This window comes from Phyllobates terribilis, unplaced genomic scaffold (genome assembly GCF_046119375.1).
Source record: "Phyllobates terribilis strain yellow unplaced genomic scaffold, ASM4611937v1 Scaffold_5__5_contigs__length_657084704, whole genome shotgun sequence".
Classification (NCBI taxonomy): domain Eukaryota; kingdom Metazoa; phylum Chordata; class Amphibia; order Anura; family Dendrobatidae; genus Phyllobates; species Phyllobates terribilis.
In genome coordinates, this window is record NW_027362765.1 from 31,768,691 (window position 1) to 31,794,076 (window position 25,386).

Genomic DNA, 25,386 nt, shown 5'->3' on the forward strand with positions numbered 1-25,386 from the left:
GTTGCAAAAACCATCAAGCGCTACAAAGAAACTGGCTCACATGAGGACCGCCCCTGGAAAGGAAGACCAAGGAGTCACCTCGGCTTCTGAGGATAAGTTTATCCGAGTCACCAGCCTCAGAAATCGCAGGTTAACAGCAGCTCAGATTAGAGACCAGGTCAATGGCACACAGAGTTCTAGCAGCAGACACATCTCTACAACAACTGTTAAGAGGAGACTTTGTGCAGCATGCCTTCATGGTAAAATAGTGAATGTTGCAACCAAGCAAAGATGACGCAATGTGTTTCTTTCCACATTGGTCAGAGGCGGACACTGACTGCTTGGGGCCCCTGTGCAGCGGCATGCTATTCCATCCGGTTTGCGTTTAGTTGGACCATCATTTATTTTTCAACAGGACAATGACCCCAAACACACCTCCAGGCTGTGTAAAGGCTATTTGACCAAGAGGGAGAGTGATGGGGTGCTACGCCAGATGACCTGGCCTCCACAGTCACCAGACCTGAACCCAATCGAGATGGTTTGGGGTGAGCTGGACCGCAGAGTGAAGGCAAAAGGGCCAACAAGTGCTAAGCATCTCTGGGAACTCCTTCAAGATTATTGGAAGACCATTTCCGGTGACTACCTCTTGAAGCTCATCAATAGAATGCCAAGAGTGTGCAAAGCAGTCATCAAGGCAAACGGTGGCTACTTTGAAGAACCTAGAATATAAGACATATTTTCAGTTGTTTCACACTTTTTTGTTAAGTATATAATTCCACATGTGTTAATTCATAGTTTTGATGCCTTCAGTGTGAATGTACAATTTTCATAGTCATGAAAATATAGAAAAATCTTAAAATGAGGTGTGTCCAAACTTTTGGTTTGTACTGTACATGTGAGGAATGTGTAAGAAATAGACATTCCTCCCATGTAATAAAGCTGTCAAACAGTTGCAAATCATGCACATGGGAGTGATTCAACCATATCACCGAGCAGCTGTAAATACTCGGAGCTCGGCCCGAGCATACTCGGCGAAAGGGTTAACAGAACATACTCGCTCAACACTATCTGTGACCCCTCTATGCCAGCACTGGGTAGGACAGGCAGGAAGTTACCAACAATCTGCCTGTTAGCTCATAGGACCATAGTAAAAAAGAAAGAAACCGTTCCGGATAATCCCTTAGAGTTCTCAAAAAACTCAATTTCTCCTAACTACAGTATTATTTCCTCCAATATATAAAGTAGTGCGAGTCTAGACCACTTGATAAGTGATGGGCCACGATAAGCACATCCAAACACCACGTATCACTGGCATGACTGCTCTGTGATATTCAGTTCTTAAATATCTATATGTTTACATAACATTGTTGCATTATGAAGGTGGGGGGCCCAGAAATGCTTCTTGCACAGGGGCCCTCTGCAGTCTGTGTCCGCCCCTGCTCCTGACCCCACACATAAACATCAGCTCATCCAGCACCATGACAACCAGCACAGCAGAGTCCTGCATCCACTGAGGCCCCTGATCATGTGACCCCTGACTCCTCCCCTCCTGTGACCTCATCACAGGTCCTGTGCGCACAGAGCAGCCATATATGTGGTGGCGGCTCTGCAGGTGGAGGTATGTGGAGATCCCCCATTACTGGGCGCAGGGGGCATTAACCCCTGAGACTCTTGTGGTGTTTTTCTTTTGTCACTTACTATGAATCCTATTTAGATTTGAGAGTCCTCAGTGGTTGATAGCTTTTAATGGCTAACTGAAAAGATGGTAACAAATTGCAAGCTTTCAAGACTACTCAGGTCTCTTCATCAGGCTAGTATAACACAAAATCTATCTGCTGGCTAACACTGTACAAAGATATAACTTTTACCTGTATCTATATGACTCCTGACGTGCTGCTCCTCTTCCTCTGATAGATAGGACCCAGCTATGGAGGACGGGACACATGGAAGCCCGTCTTCCTCCCATAGTACATTAACCCTTTCTTGCCCCCACACAGTATAATGTTGCCGCCTCAGACGGAGACATCATGCTCCGCACTGTATATTTTGGCCACGCCCCTGACCACACCCCTTTGCCCCCCATTTCCCATCTCTTCCTCCCTGGCAGGAGGAGTTGTCAGAGGGTCGGATGCAGTGAGGGGCATTCAGCAGGGTGCAGGGAGAGATCAGGGCCGTCCCTCTGGATCCAGGACGGGTTATTTCTGCTCATTCATAGTTGGAGCCGCCAGAACCTTCTCCTTTATATGGAGCTTCAATCTTCAGCTCCGGCTTCTCTGCAACACAATTTGTCAATCACATCTGTAAGGCCGTGTTCACATGTAGCGAAAATGCTGCAGATTTATACAGAAAAGCTTTGAAAGTGTTTTTTACATGTGTCTTTTACAGATTTATTTATCGTATCCTCTCAGTGGAGATCTTCTATATAAGAGTATTTTCCTGATTGATCTGTCAAGGATGGATAGGGACAAGGACAAGATGGTGGAGAGGATATTACACCTCACCCTAGAGATCCTCTTCCGGCTTACTGGAGAGGTGAGAGATTCTGATGACGTTACATTACATCATTCTTATCTATGGGAATAACAGATGGACAGAACTGGAGAGGTGAGGACTCTGGAAATGTCTGTAGTGAGATTTATTAATGTGTCTCTCCATAACCAGGATTACACAGTAGTGAAGAATACCTATAGAGAGCACTGTCAGGACCCTGTGTCTGAGGGATGGGGAAGACCCCTGAGTCCATTAAAGGGGCCTCCACCTCACCCCCTGATACATGAGGACATCAATGACCAGAAGATCCTAGAACTCACCTACAAGATGATTGAGCTGCTGACTGGAGAGGTGACACTGCTGGGAATGCTGGGACATTATACAGTAATGCTATGAAGGGATCGGGGATGACGGTATCATTGTATGTGTCAGGTTCCTATAAGGTGTCAGGATGTCACTGTCTATTTCTCCATGGATGAGTGGGAGTATTTAGAAGAACACAAAGATCTGCACATGGATGTCATGATGGAGGTTCCCCAGCCCCTCACATCACCAAGTAATAGACCGGACTAAATACACACGGCCTATAATTATCTGTATGTAAAGAATGAATACAGTCCCTGCATGTGTTTCCTTCAGATCTATCCAGTAAGTGGACAACACCAGAGAGATGTCCCCGTCCTCTTCTTCCAATAGACTGTAAACAGGTAATATACAGATGATGTGTAGATGGCTATGAAGGTCTTGTGTTCAGTCTTGTTTTATCCACCAGTATTATATGTTTTATACTTGTGTAATGAGAACGGTGGAGATGACAGGATTAGAGCTGATCATAGATGTGACTTCTCCATCTGTCTGTGACTTTTACAATATTTGTTTCAGGGTGAAGATCTGACCCATATTAATACTACAGACACTTATGTGAGAGGTGATGAACAGTGTGAAGAGGAGAGTGCTACAGAAAACCACTCAGGTGAGTAGTAACCACTAAATACAGAGAAGTAACAGATTCTTCTCAGTCACCAACTGTGGCTGCTTTATCAGTGGTGTAGTCAATTATGTGATCACCATTTTGCCTCTAGACCATAACATCCTCCTCCACAAAAAACTGTTTAACCCCTTTACCCCCGAGGGTGGTTTGCACGTTAATGACCAGGCCAATTTTTACAATTCTGACCACTGTCACTTTATGAGGTAATTACTCTGGAACGATTCAACGGATCCCCCTGATTCTGAGACAGTTTTTTTGTGACATATTGTACTTCATGATAGTGGTAACATTTTTACTATATCACTTGCGTTTATCTGTGAAAAAACGGAAATTTGGCAAAAATTTAGCAATTTTCAAAATTTTAAAATTTTATGTCTTAAATCAGAGAGATATGTCACACAAAATAGTTAATAAATAACATTTCCCACATGTCTACTTTACATCAGCACAATTTTGGAACCAAAATTTTTTTTGTTAGGGACCTATAAGGGTTAAAAGTTGACCAGCGATTTCTAAATTTTCCAACAAAATTTACAAAAACATTTTTTTAGGGACCCCATCACATTTGAAGTGACTTTGAGGGGCCTTTATGACAGAAAATACCCAAAAGTGACACCATTCTAAAAACTGCACCCCTCAAGGTGCTCAAAACCACATTCAAGAAGTTTATTAACCCTTCAGGTGCTTCACAGGAATTTTTGGAATGTGGAAGAAAAAAAATGAACATTTAACTTTTTTCACAAAAATGTTAATTTAGACCCCAATTTTTTTATTTTTGCAAGGGTAACAGGAAAAAATGGACCCCAAAATTAGTTGTTTAATATCTCCTGAGCACGCCAATACCCCATATGTGGGGACAAACCACTGTTTGGGCGCATGGCAGGGCTTCTTAAGGGAAGGAGCGCCATTTGACTTTTTGAATGTAATATTTGCTTGAATAATTAGCGGATGCCATGTTGCGTTTAGAGAGCCCCTGATGTGCCTAAACAGTGGAAACCCCCCACAAGTGACACCATTTTGGAAACTAGCTCCCTCAAGGATTTTATGAAGGGGTATAGTGAACATTTTGAACCCAGAGGTACGACACAGAATTTGATAAACTTAGGTCATCATATTGAATAAGTTGTCATTAGTCTTGAGCGCACGTGCTCGCTACTTGAGTTTGCATCGAGTACTCAGGTATGCACCATGTATCGTGGGTGCTCAAGTGACATGCTCGAGTCCCTGCCCACATGGTTATTAGACACCCAAAAAAAAACTATTTGCAGGGATCGCTCGTGCATAGCAGGCAATCCCGCAAGTTTTTTTGGGCTGTATAACAGCTGCAAAACATATGGGGAGGAGACTCGAGCATGTCACTCCATCACCCGCGATACTCGGTGCATATCCGAGCACCCGATACAAACTCAAGTAGCAAGCACTTGTCGCCATATCGTCGTCATTTTTTTTCTTTACTTTTGAAAAAATACCAACCCTAGCCCTAACACAACCCTAACCCTAGAGGTTATTTTTTACGCCGTTCTTCATGCAGTATAAGTGATTAGACCGCTTTATTCTTCGGGTCGGTGCGAATACAGTGATACCAGATTCATATCGGGTTTTTATGATTGACAGCTGTCACACACTAAAAGACGCTTTTTTTTTTGCAAAGACTAGTTTTTGCATTGCCATATTTTGAGAGCTATAATTTTTCCGGATTTCAGCCGATGGAGTCATGTGATAGCTTGTTTTTAGCGGGACAAGTTGACGTTTTTATTGGTACCATTTTTAGGCATGTGACATTTCTATTCCGATTTTTGGGAGGGAGAATAAACAAGAAACAACAATTCGGGGAATTGTGTTTTGTTTTTTTTATACCGTTCCATGTGTGGTAAAATTGATAAGGCAGCGTTATTCTTCGGGTCAGTATGATTACAGCGGTACTACATTTATATATTTTTTTATGTTTTGGCTATTTTACACAATAAAAACTATTTTATAGAAAAAATATTTTTTTTGTATCGCTTTATTCTGAGAGCTATAACTCTCTTTTATTTTTCAGCCGATGGAGCTGTATGGCGGCTTGTTTTTTGCAGGACAAGGTGACATTTTCAGCGGTACCATTTTTATTTGTATTCATCTTTTTGATCGCGTTTTATTGCATTTTTTGTTTGGCGGTATGATGATAAAGCATGTTTTTTTGCTTTGTTTTTTTTTTTACCGTATTCACTAAAGGAGTTAACTAGTGGGACAGTTTTATAGGACAGGTCGTTCCGGATGTGGCAATACCATATATGGGTACTTTTTATTATTATTATTTTATTTATTTTTTTCACAATAATATTTATTTATAGGTACAATATATTTTTATTTTTTTGGATTATTTTTTTTTCACATTCTGATTCTTTTTTTACTTTTACACCTTATCCCACTATGGGACTTTCACATTTTATTTTCAGATTGCCTGTATAGCATAGAGAGCGGCAACAGCTCCCTGTGCTATACAGGCTGTCACTGTTGCAGAGGGAGAAGATACTTTGGTCATGCACTGCGCATGACCAAAGTATCTTCCTGCTGTCTGGTGACCCGGATGTTGTCATGACGACATCGGGTCGTCATGGCAACATCCGGGAGCCGCGGCAGACAGCGCTGGACACCGGCAAGAGAGGTGAGTATCGGTGATCACCTCCCCTTGCCCCCCACAATGCTGTAATCGACTTCAATAGCAGCTTTGAGGGGGTTAATTTGCAGGGAGTGGTGCAGGACCGCTCCCTGCACATAGTACCGGGTGTCAGTTGTGACAATCAGCTGACACCCGGCGGCGATCGCCCCGCACTGCTTGTGTACAGGCGCGATCGCCATATGACATAATAGTACGTCATTGGTCCAATCGCCCCAGGTCACCATGACCCATGATCCATCTACCACCTGGAATTAGAAGATGCTGACCCTTACCTACCCAGATCTGTAAACTACAAAGCCAAAAGACAGTGTACGTAGAATGTGCTGACAAGTTAGAAAATCACTTGAAGACAATTATTATGATGGGCCTCTAAGAGAATAAGAGAAAGCGGAGGGTAGTGATGCTGTTGCCTTTCTAGAATCCTGATATCTTACAGGGTGAATCTACCTTCTCTTCTGTGCTGCTGAATGTGCTCATATGGTCCCTACAAGACCAAGTTCAGTCTTTGTGGCCAAACTTCACTTTTATGATCGACAACATTAAATGTGCAGTGAGAGCAAAGCGTGAATTTCTGTACAATAACAACAGAATTTCCCTTTATCCTGAATTTTCAATATCTTTTAAAACCGACTAACTTCAAAATTGCGATAAACTACATAAAAACATTACACCTGTGCCATGATATATCTCTAAGCTGTGCGTGTCTGATCGCTGTAATATGCATTTAATCACGTCTGCAGGAAATGTGTGGCATGGCTCGAGACCTGGTTTCATTCCATGTCATAAATTTCCTTTTTTTTTTTTGGATCCTAAGGAATTCGGAGTATTGCACAATCACTACTGAATTGAGGAGCACTAATACTTCCTCTACTTATCTAGCCAGAACTCATAAGTGTTCCAATGGTCCACAATAAATGAGTGCAACTTCGGTTTAGTGTTGTTGTTCTCCCCCCCGAACATAAGTTCTTGTTGGGGATGTAACATATTTTTTTTTCTATTATATCATCTTTTTTTTTACAGGATCATTCTGTATAATATGTTTGTTTGTGGTGGGATCGGCCTGCCTAACTTACAGGGCTGTGGAGTCGTGGAGTCGGAGTTAGTTTTGGTTGGAGTCGGTAGAAATGTACCGACTCCGACTCCAGCTTTAAAAGAAATGTATTAATATTTCATAATTGAACTTTCATATGAATTTTATAAATGTTACTCAAATATATATGTTCTATCAAACTATGAACAACAGTGATAAGCAGTTCTGCTGGAGATAGACATTTCTTACTTCTTGTGTGTCACTGTTCTCCACTGCCCTTATCTAATCTTATACTTGGTTAACCTCATGCTGCCCCAACCCCCCTACTTACAATGTATGAAACTGAAATGAAAATGTGTTGCAAATTCTTAGTAGTAAAGCTCCTCCTCTAGACTAGATGTTTACTAGGTGTGCGTCTTCCAAGCATCTCACAGCTGCTACTCAGAAGATGAAGACTGTAAGAAGTATTATCCTTTCAACAAACTTTGCATCAGTTAACTGTGAGTACATGAAGAATAACAGTATTACTGACCACTATATCAGTTGTACGACCTGGCAATAATTTTGTACAATTGTTTTTAGGAAAAACAATTGTCATTTGGATTGTGAATGCAGAATTAAAAACCTGAGAATGTCAAAGAAGCGTCACATTAAATCAGCTGTATTTGAACATTTCACCATCACTAAAGATAGAAAACATTATGTTTGTCAGTGTATGACAAATGATCCAGACGAAAACAAATGCTGTGAAGCCAAGATCAGTGCATATTCAGGCAAAGATAAAAATGCTCCTACCAGAGCTTCTAATCTAAAGAGACATTTACAGCGCTTTCATCCAGAAGTACTGAAAGCAGTGGATGAGAAAGACTGCATCCAAACCAATGAACCAGTGCCCAGCTCTTCCAGCCAAACAAAGGAGCAGAGAACTTTGCAGCCATCAGTTGCAAGATATTTTGTCAGTGACAAAGTTGCTGTGACAATGACAGTAGATACATTTAAAAAAACAGATCATAGAGCTTGTTGTAAAGGATAGTGTGCCTATTTCATTATTTTCACGACCAGCTTTTATGTGTCTGAATGGGGAAATGGCCCGCAAGCTTGGTGTTTCTCTGGAGAGAGAGAGTATTAGAAAATTAGTAATCGAAGAAGCGTTTAAACAAAAGGAAGAACTTAAAAAAAACTCTCAAGGGACGCTTTATGTTTCTTAAAATGGATGCCTGCACACGTCACAGAGTGAACTATTTTGCCATCAATGTCCGATTTGTTTGTGACAAAAATGAAATAGTTACCAAGACATTGGCAGTAAAAGACACCAAAGCTCATCAAGTGAGTTTCTCCAGGTCTTGGTGGAAAAGGTTCTACAAGACTATGAACTTAAAAAAGAGCAAGTTCTTTCTGTCGTAACTGACAATGCTTCAAATATGATAAGTACTATTAAGCTAATGAATGACAGTAATGATGGTGACTAGCAGCTAGAAGAACATTCTGGGTCCACAGACACAGAAATGTTTGAAATAGAGGAACACAGTTTTGTAACTGAGGAGCAAACTGAAGTTGCTTCAGATGAACAGCAACATGATAGTTTAGATGATCTTGTTGAAACTGTGTCAATACGTTCTTTCATTCATCACATGGGCTGTGTTGTGCATACGCTACAGCTGGCTATAAGAGACAGTCTGCAAGAAGGACATGCTGCTGCACTGATTGGCAAGGTGAGAAAATTGGCTACTGTTGCCAGAACCCCTAAAGTTGACTCAATTTTGAAGAGACGAGTGGAAAAGGGGCAATTATTGATCAAGCCACACGATGGGGCAGTACTTACTTGTAGACATGGCTAACCCTCAACTGACGCTAAATGAAAGTCAGTGGAATCAGGTGACTGAGCTGGAAAAATTGCTATAGCACCCATTTACAGTGACTAAAAAATTACAAGCAGAGGACATAACTCCAGGTATTTTCTTAAAGGAGTGGAAGAACCTGATGTTTCGCCTGTCCCAAAGAGGAGGGTTAGTTGCAAGTGGCATTGCTACATCAATGAAACGCAGAGAGGAGCTACTATTACAGAATAACATTCTTTTGGCATCTGTTTATGTAGACCCAATGCATCGGATTCTTCTAGATGATCAACAGCTAACTAAAGGAAAAGAAGCTCTGTTTGAAATAGCAGTAAGGATGAAAGGGTTGCAGAACAGTCAGGAGGAACAAGAAGAATTTGGTCGTCCTGCCACATCTTCACCCTCATCATCAACTGATGAAGAATTTAATTTCGAAAAATATTTGGATCACAAGGACCGTGCAAAGCGTTCCCGCATAGAAGAGTCATCCCCATCAAAGAACACAGCCAGTACATTTCAGCAGAATTTTTCATGTGCACTAAAAGAAATTGAGAAATTTGACCGTTCATCAAAAATAACAGTGCAACAAGCGATTCCTCTGTATCCTGACATTGTCAGAGATGTTGCCCGAGTGGTTACTGCTTTGCCACCAACCCAAGTTAGTGTAGAGAGGTTGTTCTCTGCTCTCAAAATAATTAGATCAGATTTGAGGGCATCCATGAAGGAGGATCTGACAGAGGCAATACTTTTTCTGAGGACAAATTTATAGATTTCTTCTTATTAACTGCATAACAGTGTTTATTGCATATTTACTTACAAGAGTTTAGAAAAGTTTATAAAAAGTTATTTGCTATATTCTAATTGTATTCTAATAAATATAGTTTTTGCTCTAAGTGGTCTGTGACACATTATACTTTATGTTTTTGCTTATTTTAAGTTGATATATTTTGCGTTTATTTTTGGAAACACTTTCCAACTTCTCCTGAACCTGACAATACCCTATATATGGTTGTTCACTACTATATGGGAACATCGCAGGGCTAAGAAAGGGAGGAGCGCCATTTAGCTATTGAAATGCTGATTTTTCTGGAATAGTTTGCAGGCACAATGTAATGGGGGCACTGTTCATGGTGACCTGGCAGCTCAAAAGATGGCTACTATAAATGCCACTATCTACTCCGCTTTCCAGATCCCAGGGATTGTCTTGCCATTCACCCTTTGACCCCTATACATGGATTTGGTCTTGCACAGAGATCCCCTAGCCTGATGCTATGGAGGTAGCTGCTGTTTGTTTGGTGGTGCGAGAAGGTAAGAAGAATAATCATGGAGCCGCGTCAGAACCAGGAGGGCAGAGAAAATACAAAATCAGTAGACAAAAGAGTAGTCTGTAAACGGGCCAGGATCACAACAGGAAACAACTACACAAGTTGGGAGCTGATCACAGAGGACTGAACCGAAGGAGAACAAGGCTGTATCTGGCAGCTTCCGGAAATATGCTTTGAGCTTTAGTAGGGTGTGGTGCTTTCCAATTACCTGAAGCTTTGAGCTGATTATTCCAGCTGGACTGTACACACACTACACACCCATACTGCCAGACTGGATGGTATTAATGGTCTCGGTCACCCTATTCTTAGTGGCTGGAAAGAGCCTGCGCCACCCAGACCTTCTGGTTTCAATGGCTCCTCCATTACCAGTGCCGACTACAGAATGAATAAGGCCACTCCTGATGTGACAGAAATCAAAGTAGTAGAAAATCCCATTAAGAGAATCCATTTAGGAAATTAGAACATTCATTGAATTCCTATTTACTGTAGGAGTAGTGAGTATTTTCGCTCCACATGCACTTTCAGGGAATTAGCCCTCAGTGGATGTTGGAGAATTCTCATACTGCCCAGCATGTGCTCCAGGTGACACGCACACCGTAAACTGTTAAGTGGGTTCTCCTCACTACAGTAATGCCAAGTACATGGATGCGAAATGTGATTTGGGCACACTGCAAGGTTCAGAATTGATAGGGAGATTTGACTTATGGAGAGCTAATTTTTGCTGCATTGGTTTATGGAAGCATGCTGCTTTTCAACAGTTTTTGAGCCACTAATAATGTGTAAACCTCTGTTTTTCCATTGACAGATGATAGACCTGAGTGGGGGCTTGTTTTTTTGCGGGATGAATAGAAGTTTTTATTGGTATCATTTTTGCCTACATAACATTTTTTTGGTTGCTTTTTATTCCAATATAATGAGAGACTGAATGAACAAACAGTTGAACACCACACTCTGGTTCATACCATGAGGTTTTCTATTAGACTGTGAATTATCACTGACTTAGTAAAAAATTCAATTTCAATACATAACTTGCCATCTCTATGGACATTTTATGTTGAATTGTTCAAAAATCTAAGTTTCAAAGATATTTTATTCAAAAATAATAATTGGTTTTATTTTTGACAGATAACGGTGACAGGAGATCAGAGGGACAACTGACACCTTCAGATTTTAAATCAAATGATCTTGATATCACACAGGATACAATCGAAGTGAATGCCATTACTCCAAATATACTACCATCCCTTCACAGCAAATATCTATCATCTGATCCTATGAAACAGGTCCTATCTTCTGATTCATTACAGACTACTAAGAAAAATAAAAGTCACAAAAGAATCATTAAAAAACGAACTGCTGTTAAAGTTAAGAAGACATTTTCACGTTCAGAATATGGAAATAGTTTTCCCCTTGAAACATCTTTTGTTAAACTTCAAAATATTCACACAGAGGAGAATAGACTTTCTTGTTCCAAGTGTGGGAGATATTTTAACCGGAAATCAGTTCTTGTTAGGCATGAGAGAATTCATACTGGGGAGAAGCCATACTCGTGTTCGGAATGTGGGAAATGTTTTGCAGAGAAATCAAATCTTATTGCACATCAGAGAACTCACACAGGAGAGAAGCCATATTCATGTTCAGAATGTGGGAAATATTTTAATCGGAAATCGCATCTTGTTAGTCACCAGAGAATTCATACTGGGGAAAAGCCACATTTTTGTTCAGAATGTGGAAAACGTTTTGCAGAGAAATCAAATCTTATCACACATCAGAGAACTCACACAGGAGAAAAACTATATTTATGTTCAGAATGTGGGAAATCTTTTATCCGAAAATGGTGCCTTCTTAAACATCAAAAATCCCACATAGGTTGAGAAGCTATTAGCACACCTAGAATATGAAAAATGGATTTCTGGAAAATCATGTTTTGTTGACCTTCAAAAAATAACTCCCATGGGAAGAAACTATAAGTTTCATTGTCTGTTATATGTTTTTGTAAAATTTGTCTGTCGTATAATTAAACGAGAAACAGAAATTACTTTAGAACTTAAGGTATTTTTTGGGCTATAAGACTCAGTTTTAACAAGAACATGTCTTGCTAATAAGTGAATGCCTCTTAGTCTGGAGACAGCTTCCTGTGACAGAGGAGAACGCTGCAGGTGACATTGTCCTTCCTGATAAATGAGAGAACTTCTCTCTCTCCTCCTATCCGACATTGATCTATGTGAACGCTGTAGAGCTTGAGAAGAAAATACCAGGACCTGCACATATGCTGCACGTCCTGAGTGAGAGGCTGAAGAACCTTTCACCCGACTAGCTGCAGGACCTTTTAAGGTCATGTGATCAATCACATGACTTGAAAAGTACTGCAGAATGAGGCAAGGTATACACAGTTTGTGTATGTGTATGTAAAAATTAATATAAAGCAGACCTGTATGTAAATGTGCATATGTAGCAGAGCTGTGTGTGTATGTAGATGTGCATGTGTAGCAGAGCTGTGTGTATGTAAATGTGGATACGGTATATCACAAAAGTGAGTACAGATTTCTGTTATTATTGTATTACATCTTTTCATGGGACAACACTGAAGAGATTTCACTTTGATACAATGTAAAGTAGTCAGTGTACAGCTTGTCTAACAGTGCAAATTTGGTGTGCCCTCTAAATAATAATAATCTTTTTATTTTATACAGCACCAATATATTCCGCAGCACTTTACAATTCAGACAATTTACAGACATTATCGGCGCTGTCCCCATTCGGGCTCACAATCTACATTCCTTATCAGTATGTCTTTGGAGTGTGGGGGGAAAACCCACGCAAACACAGGGAGAACATACAAACTCCTTGCAGATGTTGTCCTTGGTGGGACTTGATCCACTCAACGCACAGTCATTAAAGTCTAAACTGCTGGCAACAAAAGCGTGTACACACCTAAGTGAAAAGAGTTATTTTGAAGCAAAGCCTTAATTCTCCTGGGCATGGAGTTCACTAGAGCTTCACCGGTCACTACTAGAATCTTTTTCCACTCCTCTATGACGACATCACGGAGCTGGTGGATGTTAGAGACCTTGCACTCCTCCACTTTTCGTTTGACAATGCCCCACAGATGCTCAAGAGGGTTTAGACCTGAAGACATGCTTGGCCAGTCCAGCACCTTTACCCTCAGTTTCTTTAGCAAGTCATTGGTCATCTTGGAGGTGTGTTTGGGGTCGTTATCATGTTGCAATACTGCTTTGCAGCCCAGTTTTTGGAGGGAGGAGATCATACTCTGCTTCAGTATATCATAGTACATGTTGGCAATCATGGTTCCCTCAATGAACTGTAGCTCCCCACAGCCAGCAGCACTCATGCAGCCCCAAACCATGACACTTCCACCACCATGCTTAACTGTAGGCAAGACACACTTGTCTTTGTACTCCTCACCTGTTTGCCGCCACACAATTGACTTGATCTGAACCAAATAAGTTTACTTTGGTCTCCTCAGACTATATGAATTGGTTCCAGTAATCCAATCCCTTAGTTTGCTTGTCTTCGGCAAACTGCTGGCTTTCTTGTGCATCATCTTTAAAAGAGTCTTCCTTCTGGGAAGACAGCCATGCAGACCAATTTGATGCAGTGTACGGCGTATCGTCTGTGCACTGACAGGTTGACCCACCACCCCTCCAGCAATGCTGGCAGCACTCATACATCCATTTTGAAAAGACAACCTCTGGATATGACGCTGAGCACGTGTACTCAACTTCTTTGGTCGACCATAGTAAGGCCAGTTCTGAGTGGAACCTGTCTTGTTAAACCACAGTATGGCCTTGGCAACCAGGCTGCAGCTCAGTTACAGGTTGTTGACAATCTTCTTATAGCCTAGGCCATATTTTTTGTAGAGCAACAATTCTTTTTTTCAGATCCTCAGAGAGTTCTTTGCCATGAGGTTCCATGTTGAACATCCATTGACCAGTATGAGAGAGTGAGAGCGATAACACCAAATTTAACACACCTGCTCCCCATTCACACCTAAGACCTTATAACATCAATGAGTAATATGACACTGGGAAGGCAAAATGGCTAATTGGGCACAATTTGGCCATTTTCACTTAGGGGTATACTCACTTTTGTTGCCAGCAGTTTAGACCTTAATGGCTGTGTGTTGAGTTATTTAGAGGGCACACCAAATTTACACTGCTATGCAAGCTGTACACTGACTACATTGTGTCATATCTTCAGAGTTTTCCTATGAAAATTCTGCTGTGAAAGTCAGCAGTTGGTGGCTGTCTGGGGATGATTGGGAGGTATTCAACACCTGATCATTAGGCAGGCTGTTTAATCCTGCTCAGTGATTTTCTGTATATTGCACTTCCTATGTGCTGTGGTGGTGAGTGGTGCTAGCATTACTGTTGCTATCTTTTCAGGGGTTTTCTCATTTTCTCTTCAGGTTTCACTTCTTGGGGTTCTTGCAGAGGTACTCACCTGGTTCTTGACTAGGCATCAGCCGCGTCACCAGACGCCAGCTGTCCGGCGACAGTGGGCTTGGGATGGGCTCGGCCAAAGTCCCCCTTCCATTTACTGGGAGCTGGATGAAGAGTATTCCCAGTCCTCAAGGGCTCGCTTAGCTGGGCCGCTTGTGCCAAGTGCGTCTGTGGCTGCGCCTTTGCTGGTTTGGTGCCAGTCTTGCTGAGTCCATCTGCAAAGCGCATAACATAATAAGCAGCCATATATACATTTAAAAAAAAAATGGATCCGGTCAAGCAGAATCTTCTGGGAATGTTCCAGGATTTGGCGGGCTCTGTGAACCAGCACAGCAAGACCCTGGCTCAGGGGGTCTCCCCAACACAGGCAAGTCCTAACCCCTATCCTGCAGCAGGGGACCCATAGAACCTGAGGTGCCCTTTCCTGATTTTTTGGGGGGGAGATCGGAAACTATTTAATAATTTTAAGGAGAGGTGCAAATTATATTTCCAACTTTGCCCTGTTTCCTCCAGAAATAAAGGTAGTCAGGTGGGACTTATTTCCCATCTTTGAGGGGATCCCCGGTCTTGAGCATTTTCATTACCCTCAGGTTCACCCATACTCTCGTCAGTGGATGAGTTTTTTAAGGCTTTGAGGCAGATTTATAATGAACCGGTTGGCCTTAGCAGAATCCCATCTTAAGGCATTGTGTCAGCGAGACCTTACTGCGGAGGATTACTGCTCCCAGTTTCGTAGGTGGGCCATAGAGACTGGGTGGAATGATACCGATCTTCGTAGTACTTTCCTGTCTGGGCTTAATGAACACTTTAAAAATATGCTAGTGCACCACTCTCCTCCCTGGCAGTTTCAGGCCACCATGACTTTAACTGTGTGACTTGATAGGAGAAGACGGAAGAGATGTAGGGAAAGATTCTCCCTTGGGCGGAGTTCACCCATACCATCCGCCGGTCCTGAGGCTGAGGGAGAACCCATGCAGCTTTGTGGAGTTGATACCTTTCAGGAGTCAAGGCAGCAAAGATGGCGTCGGTGACTGTGTGTTTCATGTGGTTCCTCGCGCCATCTGGTTCGTGAATGTCTACGTCTGGAGCTGGCGGGAAACGACCGCGCCTAACTGGGTTCAGGGATCCCCAGTTAGGCGATCAGTTACCCCTAGCACAGAAATTACTTTTACCTATTGTTATCACAATAGGTAAAATTAGCGGTAACAGTATGGAGGGTTATGCTTTTGTTGATTGTGGGGCTGAGATAAGTTTTTTTAAATGATGTCGTGGCCAAGGAGTTGGAGGTTCCTCTTATCTCCTTATATGCTTCTATAACATTATCTTCTTTTGATAATTTTCCCCTTGCCCAGAGTATTGGGTATCGCAACGCCGAACCAGTATCTATCACCACAGGATGTCTGCATAAGGAAGAGGAATGCTTTTTTATTCTACAGGATCTTCCTACTGCTGTGATGTTAGATCTCCCTTGGCTTCACACTCATAACCCTATTATTTACTGGCATTGGGGGATATTGTTAAGTGGTCCCCCAACTACCAATCCCTTTGTATTATCAAGACTCCTAAGATAGTAGGTTCCACCTCTTAAGTCCAGTGGAATGTGACATAGTTCCCACAGGTGTTCTCTGAAGAGGCCTCCCAGAAATTACCTTCACATAGAACTTATGACTGTTCCATCTATCTCATTGAGGGGGCAAAGTTACCTAATGGCAGAATTTTTAACCAAGAGGTAAGTCATGAGGGAATATATTCAGGAAAATTTGAAGAACGGGTTTATCTGCCCTTCCAATTCCATGGTTGGAGCAGGTTTTTTTTTTCGTGGCCAAAAAGAATGGCGGTTTGAGACCATGTATTGACTATCGTGAGCTCAATCGCATAACTGTATGTAATCAGTACCCTCTCCTGCTCATCCCTGATTTCTTTAACCAACCAGTAGGGGCAAGTTGGTTTACTAAGCTGGATCTCCGGGGGACTTACAATCTTGATCAAAGCAAATATTGTGGTTAGAGGGTTAAAACGTAACCTTTAATTACATATACGGATAAAAACATAGATATACAGATAAGATAATACTAAAAGGTCACACAGACCAAAAGTCACAAAAATTCCTGCCCATAATGGCAACAATTTGCCACAAATAATCTATTCTCACTCCAAATAGGGAAAAAAAAGGCAAAGTACCTCAGTGCTGCCCACCTGCCCACCTGAGAAAGAAAAAGTGGCAGAGAATTATAGAACCATCCCTGCCAAGGTCATCATGCATGAAACCTAACAGACAATCAATGGTTAACAATGAGGGTCCACTTTTTACAATAATAATGGAATGACCTCACCAGCCACAATGTCAGTTCATGCTCCTATTTGGGATAGTTCAATTGAACCGAGGCGTCAAGACATCGTCAGTCACCAGCCTCGCATGGAACACCGCTCCCAATGCATTTCCTCACCTCAGTAATTCATCAGGGGAGATATGGGTGTCATTTGTGCCCTATAGTAATGGGTGTCCGTCGTCAGCCCAAAACACACAGGCGGCACAACTTGTGTGTCAGTCCTATCATCCTATTTGTATCTGCCCGCGTTCCTCAAATGCGGGCACGTCACTTCCGGTTCCGGTCATTCCACTTCCGGCCCGTGGAACGCAAGCACCAGCTGTGACATGCAAACACCACATCCGGTGCGCATACCAAAGCTCTAATAAGTCCGGTGCGACGCATGCAATGGAAATGATCGCATCACTTGGGGTACACATTGCCCACGTGGTGCCACAGAGAGGGGGCCTCAAGGCATACAGAGGGGGCCCCTTATCACTTCCAGCCAGGGGCAATCCCAGTCCGGGAAAAACCCAGAAAAGGGCTCCGGCTATGTAACACATGTGGCCCAGTATACATATACAGTGCCACATAGTGCCCAGATGATATATGGCAAAGGGAAATCGTACAGCATAAATAAAAACAGCAGGTACGAGGCTTTAGTGAACTCAAAAACATGTACCACCCAGATAGAAGCAATCCCACAAGGTGGGGGGAAGAGAAAGGGCAGGGAACGGAGAGAGAGGGCAGGGGGGTTCTTGCATAAGGGGCTTAGAAAAAAGAGACAGTGGCAAGGGACTGCAAAATGTATTAAATAAGAAGGGGAAAAACAGCGAGTATAAAGAAAAGCCTGTCAGTCCCTAGTAAATGCTAGCAAACTGATCCCTACCTAACAGTGGAGGTTGGCACCCTAGGACCTGCGCTGTTGGCGCCCCCACTCCGCGACGGCTTTCCCTACTCTCCTGACCCTACTAGTCCCTACACTTATAGGAAAGACCTAAAGGACAGTTGTTCATTCAGGCCATATGGAGACATTGTCTGTAGTTTGTATATCCATTTTGTCTCTCTTTGAAGGATCAGCCTGTCCCTGTCGCCCCCCCTAAGTGGGACAGTAACTTTGTCAATCCCCATGAATCGCACCACATCCACACAATCCGGGTGTGCAGCGTTCACGTGCCTAGCCAGGGGGGTGTCCCTTTTAAGGGCAATGTCACGTTGGTGTTCGCTCACCCTTCTTCTAAGCTCTCTCTTAATTTTCCCCACATACTCAATTCCGCATACACATGTAGCCTTGTAGACAATCCCTTTAAATCTACAGTTTATGAAATGTCTTATGGCAAAGGTCATTGCTTGTGAAGTTCTTACTTTGCATCATTACTTTACAAGATACGCAACCACTGCATCTAAAACTGCCTGATGGCCGACGTAGTGGCTGTAAACCAGCCAGTCCCTGAGGGATCTACCCCTTCTAAAGGTAATAAGGGGTGTCAAGCCAACCATTGTGCCAATATCCTCATCCATCTGGAGAATTGGCCAATGTTTCTGCAGTATCTTGCGAACCATGTGTGACCTATTAGAGAATGTAGTGATGAACCTACACGTGCTACTATCATCATTTAGTCTGGGGGGCGGATTCAACAGAGCAGTTCGGTCCCTTGCCAATGTCTCCCCGTGTGCCTCAGCAACAACACTCCTGGGGTATCCCCTCTCTTGGAACCTCCGACAAAGGTCATTCGCCTGTTTTCTAAAAGTGGCAACCTCCGAATAATTTCTGCGGACCCTCATAAATTGTCCCTTGGGAATTCCCTTCTTAAGGGGTACTGGATGATTACTTTCCCACCTCAGAAGGGAATTCGATGCAGTCGTTTTTCTGTAGGTCTCAGTCTCAATACGTCCATCAACCCTCTTCTGGATTAAAATATCCAGGAACGGTAATTTCTCCGTGTCCAATTCAGAGGTGAAATGGAGGTTCAAGTTATTATGGTTCAGTCTCTCGATGAAGTCCTTGAACTGACTTTTACCTCCCTTCCACAGTACCAGGACGTCATCAATATAACGAATCCACAATTTCACTCTGTCGCTCCCCTCCACTGGTACATCCCCAAAAACAATGGTTTCCTCCCACCAGCCCAGGTACAGATTGGCATACGATGGTGCACAGGGACTCCCCATCGCCGCACCCCTTAGCTGGTGGAAGTACTTCCCACCAAACAAAAAGACATTTTTTGTCAAACAGAATCAAAGGGCTTCCAGAATAAATATGTTGTGTCTATTATACTGTCTACCCCTCCCACTTAGGAAGAAATGAACTGCCTCTAGGCCCCTCTCCTGCGGTATTGATGAATACAGTGATTCAACATCAATGCTGGCTAGTAAGACGTCCGGGTCCACCACCATATTTTCCAATCTTCTAAGGAGATCATTCGTATCACCAATAAACTAATTCAGGCCAGTCACAAACGGTCTGAGCACCTTATCCAAATAGACCCCCAGATTTTGAGTCAGATTGTTTACGCCCGACACGATCGGACGCCCCTTGAGTGGTCTTAGTCCCTTGTGTACCTTTGGTAGACTATAGAAGGTTGCCATCACTGGATGGTTAGGACAAATGAATTCCCACTCCTGCTTACTCAGGATACCATCACGCAGAGCATCCCCAGCCAGTTGATTCAATTCCAGGGAAAATAACTTAGTGGGATTGGTGTCCAATGTGTGGTAGCAATCCTTAACATGAAGTAATTTGGTACACATAAGATAGTAGTCACTAGTGTTCATGATCACCACATTGCCGCCTTTATCAGACGGCTTAATGGTGATAGAATGATCTCTTTCGAGGGCCATGAGGGCTTGCATTTCCTGGTGAGAGAAATTATATTTGGCCCATCCTGGTTGTCTCCCCAGGTCCCTCAGGTCACTAGAGACCATACTCAAAAAGACGTCAATCGGGCTAAGATAATTTTGTCGAGGGGGCATTTTGGTGCTTTTAGATTTAAGATCAGTGAATGGGCCTCTTCCATCCTGTTTTGGGTCGGGGTCATTCAAATGGAACAGGGTCCTAATATCGGTTAGTAGTTCATCCCGCACTCCTAACTCAGCACAGGTTTGTTTATCGTTCCTTATAAAATGCTTACGCCACTTCAATTTTCGGATAAACGTGTCAAAGGAATCATAGTCGGTGGTTGGTACAAAGGACAGGCCCCTATCCAATACTGCCATCTCTGCTGCTGTAAGGCTCCTCGAGGACAGATTGATAATCTGGGGATTTATTGTATTACTGGAGGGTTCAGATTGAGACGGCTGTGCAGGGGATAGCCCTCCTCTAAAAAATGAGATCTCTGAGGCGATCTCCTGTTATTATTTCGCCCCCTACCCCCTCTCCCCCTTTGTCTGCCTTGTGGTTTAGGCCTGATTTCTGTCTCCGAAAAGTCAGTATCAGTAGATGAGAGGTCTGTATCTAGGTGCCTAGGGCCCCTATTAGTTTGGAACATATAGGCCATATTATCTTTAAATTCCTGTAGAGCCCTTACAAAGAATTTATGCTTACGTTCCTTCAGATGGTATTGGAACCTTTCCAATGTACTCTGAAGCAAGGTTTCTTTAGTTGCAAACTCTGGTTCAAGAGAAAAAATTTTTGTTGTATCTAGTTGTGTTTTTAATGATTACTTCAGAGTGGCCAATGTAATTTTTTCTTCATCTAATAACAGTTTCATGAACCTCAGGGAACTTTCAGTTGCCTCCTTTTCCCAGAGACTCAGAAGGCCCGGATTCTTATACCTAAATGAGGGTGACAATGTGATACGAAGATTTCTAGGGACAATACCTGCCTTAAGATAATTCTCTAACGTCTGCACCTCCCACCACGACGTGATCTGTTGTTTATAAATTTTTGTTAGCTCATTGAAAGCAGCTGAAAAGGTTGGGGTGTACCTCTTCTGGGTGAACGTGCGCTCTGAGAACACCTCTTTTGCCTCTGTAACCCACTGACTAGTATCAATACCTGCTGACAGAAATCCAGTCATATTTTACATTTTGCGGTCCCTTGCCACTGTCTCTCTTTTCTAGGCCCCTTATGCAAGAACCCCCCTGCCCCTCTCTCTCCGTTCCCTGCCCTCTCTCTTCCCCCCACCTTGTGGGATTGCTTCTATCTGGGTGGTACATGTTTTTGAGTTCACTAAAGCTTCGTACCTGCAGTTTTTATTTATGCTGTACGATTTCCCTTTGCCATATATCATCTGGGCACTATGTGGCACTGTATATGTATACTGGGCCGCATGTGTTACATAGCCGGAGCCCTTTTCCGGGTTTTTCCCGGACTGGGATTGCCCCTGGCTTGAAGTGATGAGGGGCCCTCTCTGTATGCGTTGAGGCCTCCTCTCTGTGGCACCACGTGGGCAATGTGTACCCCACGTGATGCGATCATTTCCATTGCATGCGTCGCACCGGACTTATTAGCGCTTTGGTATGCGCACCGGATGTGACGCTTGCGTGTCACGGCCGGTGCTTGCGTTCCACGGGCCGGAAGTGGAATGACCGGAACCGGAAGTGACGTGCCCCCGTTTGAGGAACGCGGGCAGATACAAATAGGATGATAGGACTGACACACAAGTTGTGCCGCCTGTGTGTTTTTGGGCTGGCGACGGACACCCATTACTATAGGGCACAAATGACACCCATATCTCCCCTGATGAATTACTGAGGTGAGGAAACGCGTTGGGAGCGGTGTTCCATGCGAGGCTGGTGGCTGACGATGTCTTGACACCTCGGTTCAATTGAACTATCCCGAATAGGAGCATGAACTGACATTGTGGCTGGTGAGGTCATTCCATTATTATTGTAAAAAGTGGACCCTCATTGTTAACCATTGATTGTCTGTTAGGTTTCATGCATGATGACCTTGGCTGGGATGGTTCTATAATTCTCTGCCACTTTTTCTTTCTCAGGTGGGCAGGTGGGCAGCACTGAGGTACTTTGCCTTTTTTTTTCCCTATTTGGAGTGAGAATAGATTATTTGTGGCAAATTGTTGCCATTATTGGCAGGAATTTTTGTGACTTTTGGTCTGTGTGACCTTTTAGTATTATCTTATCTGTATATCTATGTTTTTATCAGTATATGTAATTAAAGGTTACGTTTTAACCCTCTAACCACAATATTTGCTTTGATCTATTTTACTAAGTGGTTGTCTAACATTATACCCCTTTTGCTGTTTGACCTACAATCTTGTCTGCATCAAGAAGGGGATGAGTGGAAAACGGCCTTCAATACCCCCGGAGGTCATTATGAGTATTATGTCATACCCCTTGGGCTCTGTAGTGCTCCAGCTGTGTTTCAGATGCTTGTAAATGATATTTTCTGTGATCTTTTGGGTATTTGTATTACTGTTTACATCGATGATATCCTCATCTTCTCAAGGGACCTGGCTGCGCATAGGGACCATGTGTGCACCGTCCTGACAAGATTGGATGATCATTAACTTTATGTCGAAAAAGAAAAATGCGTTTTCGGAGTGCAGGAGTTGGGGTTCCTGGGACTTATTCTGTCCCCCACGGGGTTTCGGATGGGCCCAGAGAAGGTGAGGTTTATTAAGAGTTTTTCTAAGGTGGTGAAACCCCTCACCGATCTCACCCATAAGGGGGCAGACCTGTCTAATTGGGGAGTGGAGGCCATTAAGGCCTTTAATACACTTAAGAAGGCCTTTTCCTCCTCTCTAGTTTTGGTCCAGCCTGATGTCAATAAGCTTTTGTGGTGGAAGTCGATGCCTCTGAGGTAGGGGTGGGAGCGGTGCTCTCCCAGGGTTCCACTACTCCAATTCATTTAAGGCCTTGTGTGTTTTTTTTTCTTGGAAATTCTCTCCTCCAGAGCTCAATTATGACATTGACAATCGTGAACTTCTTGCCATAAAGTTAGCTCTGGAAGTGTGGAGGCATCTCCTTGAGGGAGCTAAGCACTCATTCAGCGTGCTTACTGCCCATAAGAATCAGTTTTTTTTAGAGAATGCTAAGAGATTGAACTCGAGACAAGCCCGATGGGCCTTCCTTTTTCCAGATTAATTTTTTCAATCTCTTACCACCCTGGGACCAAGAATGTACAGGCAGATGCTCCCTCTGAGTCTTTTTCCTAGTGAATCTGAAATTACGGAGCCTGATTTCATTTTTCCTAGGGGCACTGTAGTCTTTTCTGTCAATTTAGATTGGTAGGTGGTTAAGGCTCAGGGGATGGCTCTGTCCAGCACACCTCATGATAAATTATTCGTTCCGGAGCAGTTACGGTTGGGCTTACTCAGAAAGTGTCATGACTCAGTCACAGCGGGCCACCTGGGCATTAAGGGGACTTGTCACCTGTTGAGCAAAAAGTATTGGTGTCCGTCCTTGCGTAAGGATGTTGAAGCGTATGTTAAGGAGCGCGAGATCTGTACCAGGAACAAGGTGCCTCGCTTCGCCCTGGCAGGGAAACTTCTCCCTTTGTCCTTTCCTGTACGTCCTTGGTCCCACATATCCATGGATTTCATTGTGGATCTCCCTGACTCCAAGGGTATGACTATGGTGTGGGTTATACTGGATTGATTTTCTAAACAATGCCATTTGTTTCCTTTGGCTCATTTACCCAGTGCGCAGGACTTGGTAGATTTGTTCCTTGTTCAGGTGGTAAGATTACATGGGGTTCCTATGAATATTGTCTCCGATCATGGGTCCCAGTTTGTCTCCAGATTCTGGTGGGCTTTCTGTAAACGCCTTGGTTTGGAACTCTTGTTTCTATCTGCATAATGGGTAAACGGAGCAAACCAACCAGTGTCTTGAGTCCTATCGAAGATCTTTTGCTCCCATACTCAGCGTGATTAGGGATCATACTTGGTCTTGGCAGAGTTTGTCCTAAACAATAGACACCACGAGGGCTTGGGAATGTCTCCCTTATCTAATCTAGGATTCCATCATTGGTCTTCTTGTTTTGATAGAGGGGATGATGTCTCTGCTACTATCCACCGCCTTCGGAAGGTTTGGGGAGAAGCCCATATCCATCTCAAGAAAGCAGGGGAGAGCATGAACAGGCAGGCCGATAAGTGCCGTCAGCAAGGTTGCAAACTCAGAGTGGCAGACAGTTTGGGTGTCTACTAAGAATCTCAAGATTAAGCTACCATCTCTTATGCTCGCACCCAGGTTTATAGGACCATTTCCCATTATCGAGGTTGTCAATAAGGTGGCTTTTCAGGTAGGTCTGCCTTCCTCCATGTGGGTTCCCAATATTTTCACAAGATATTATTAATGAAGGTGGTTATCCCACTTGTGACCCAGGATCCTCCTTCCTCCTATTCTGGGCAATAATACTGAGGAATTTGAGATAGAAAGCATTGTGTACCTCGTAGAGATCGGAACTTCATTCAGTATTTTATTCATTGGAAGGAGTACGGTTCTGAGGAGGAGGTCCTGGGTCTCGAGAGGTAATATACATGCCAATTGTCTCATCGCTGAGTTCCATAAGAGGTTTCTGGACAAGGTGGGTGGTGAGAACTCAGAGGTCTCGCCTAGGAAGTGGGGTACTGGTAGGAATTGTGGTTCTGTGCTTTCACCTGGGAATGGAGCAGGTTCGGTGCTACGGTACTCCGGTCGCAGGTGCCGCCACTGTCCTGACCCTGGTGGGGCGGCTACTATGCGTGCACGGATACTGTCCCAATTTTATGGAGCATCACGTTCTGATGTTTTAGGATGTGTGAGGACGTGGGACGCCATGTCTCTCAGCTATTTCCTTGGTTGCCAGGCAACACAGGACGCGGCTTTGTCTGGCACTAAGTAGTGGTGGAATTATGTTCATTCTGCTGTGCAACCCAGCAGGGAGTGTCTGTCGGGGGATGATTGGGAGGTATTCAACACCTGATCCTTATGCGGGTTTTTTAACCCTGCTCAGTGCTTTGCTGTTTATTGCAGTTCCTATGATCTAGCATTACTGCTGCTATCTTTTCAGGGGTTTTCTCATTTTCTCTTCTGGTTTCACTTCCTGGGGTTCTTGTAGAGGTACTCACCTGGCTGTTGACTAGGCACCAGACGCCAGCTGTCCTTCGACAGTGGGCCTGGAAGGGCTCTGCCAAAGTCCCCCTTCCATTTACTGGGAGCTGGGTGAAGAGTATTCCCAGCCCTCAAGGGCTCGCCTAGCTGGGCAGCTTGTGCAAAGTACGTCTGTTGATGCACGTTTGCTGGTTTTGTGCCAGTATGGCTGGGCCCCTCTGCAAAGTGCATAACACTCATTCAACTTCCTGTAGTCATTGCAAAACCGCCACAATAGGTTCAGCAGTAGACAGCCCCAGTCTCGGCC

At 43.5% G+C, this 25,386-nt stretch overlaps 1 protein-coding gene across 1 annotated transcript; it reads left to right on the plus strand.

The window, feature by feature from the left end:
* The first annotated feature begins 1,534 nt into the window (after positions 1-1,534).
* On the plus strand, positions 1,535-12,350 carry LOC141271852 (uncharacterized). The gene is made up of 7 exons (XM_073682046.1): positions 1,535-1,597; positions 2,365-2,511; positions 2,641-2,820; positions 2,902-3,025; positions 3,109-3,176; positions 3,352-3,442; positions 11,438-12,350. Exons 2-7 carry the CDS (start codon positions 2,434-2,436, stop codon positions 12,184-12,186), a joined length of 1,290 nt encoding a protein of 429 aa, XP_073538147.1. The 5' UTR covers positions 1,535-1,597; positions 2,365-2,433; the 3' UTR covers positions 12,187-12,350.
* Positions 12,351-25,386: the final 13,036 nt, after the last annotated feature.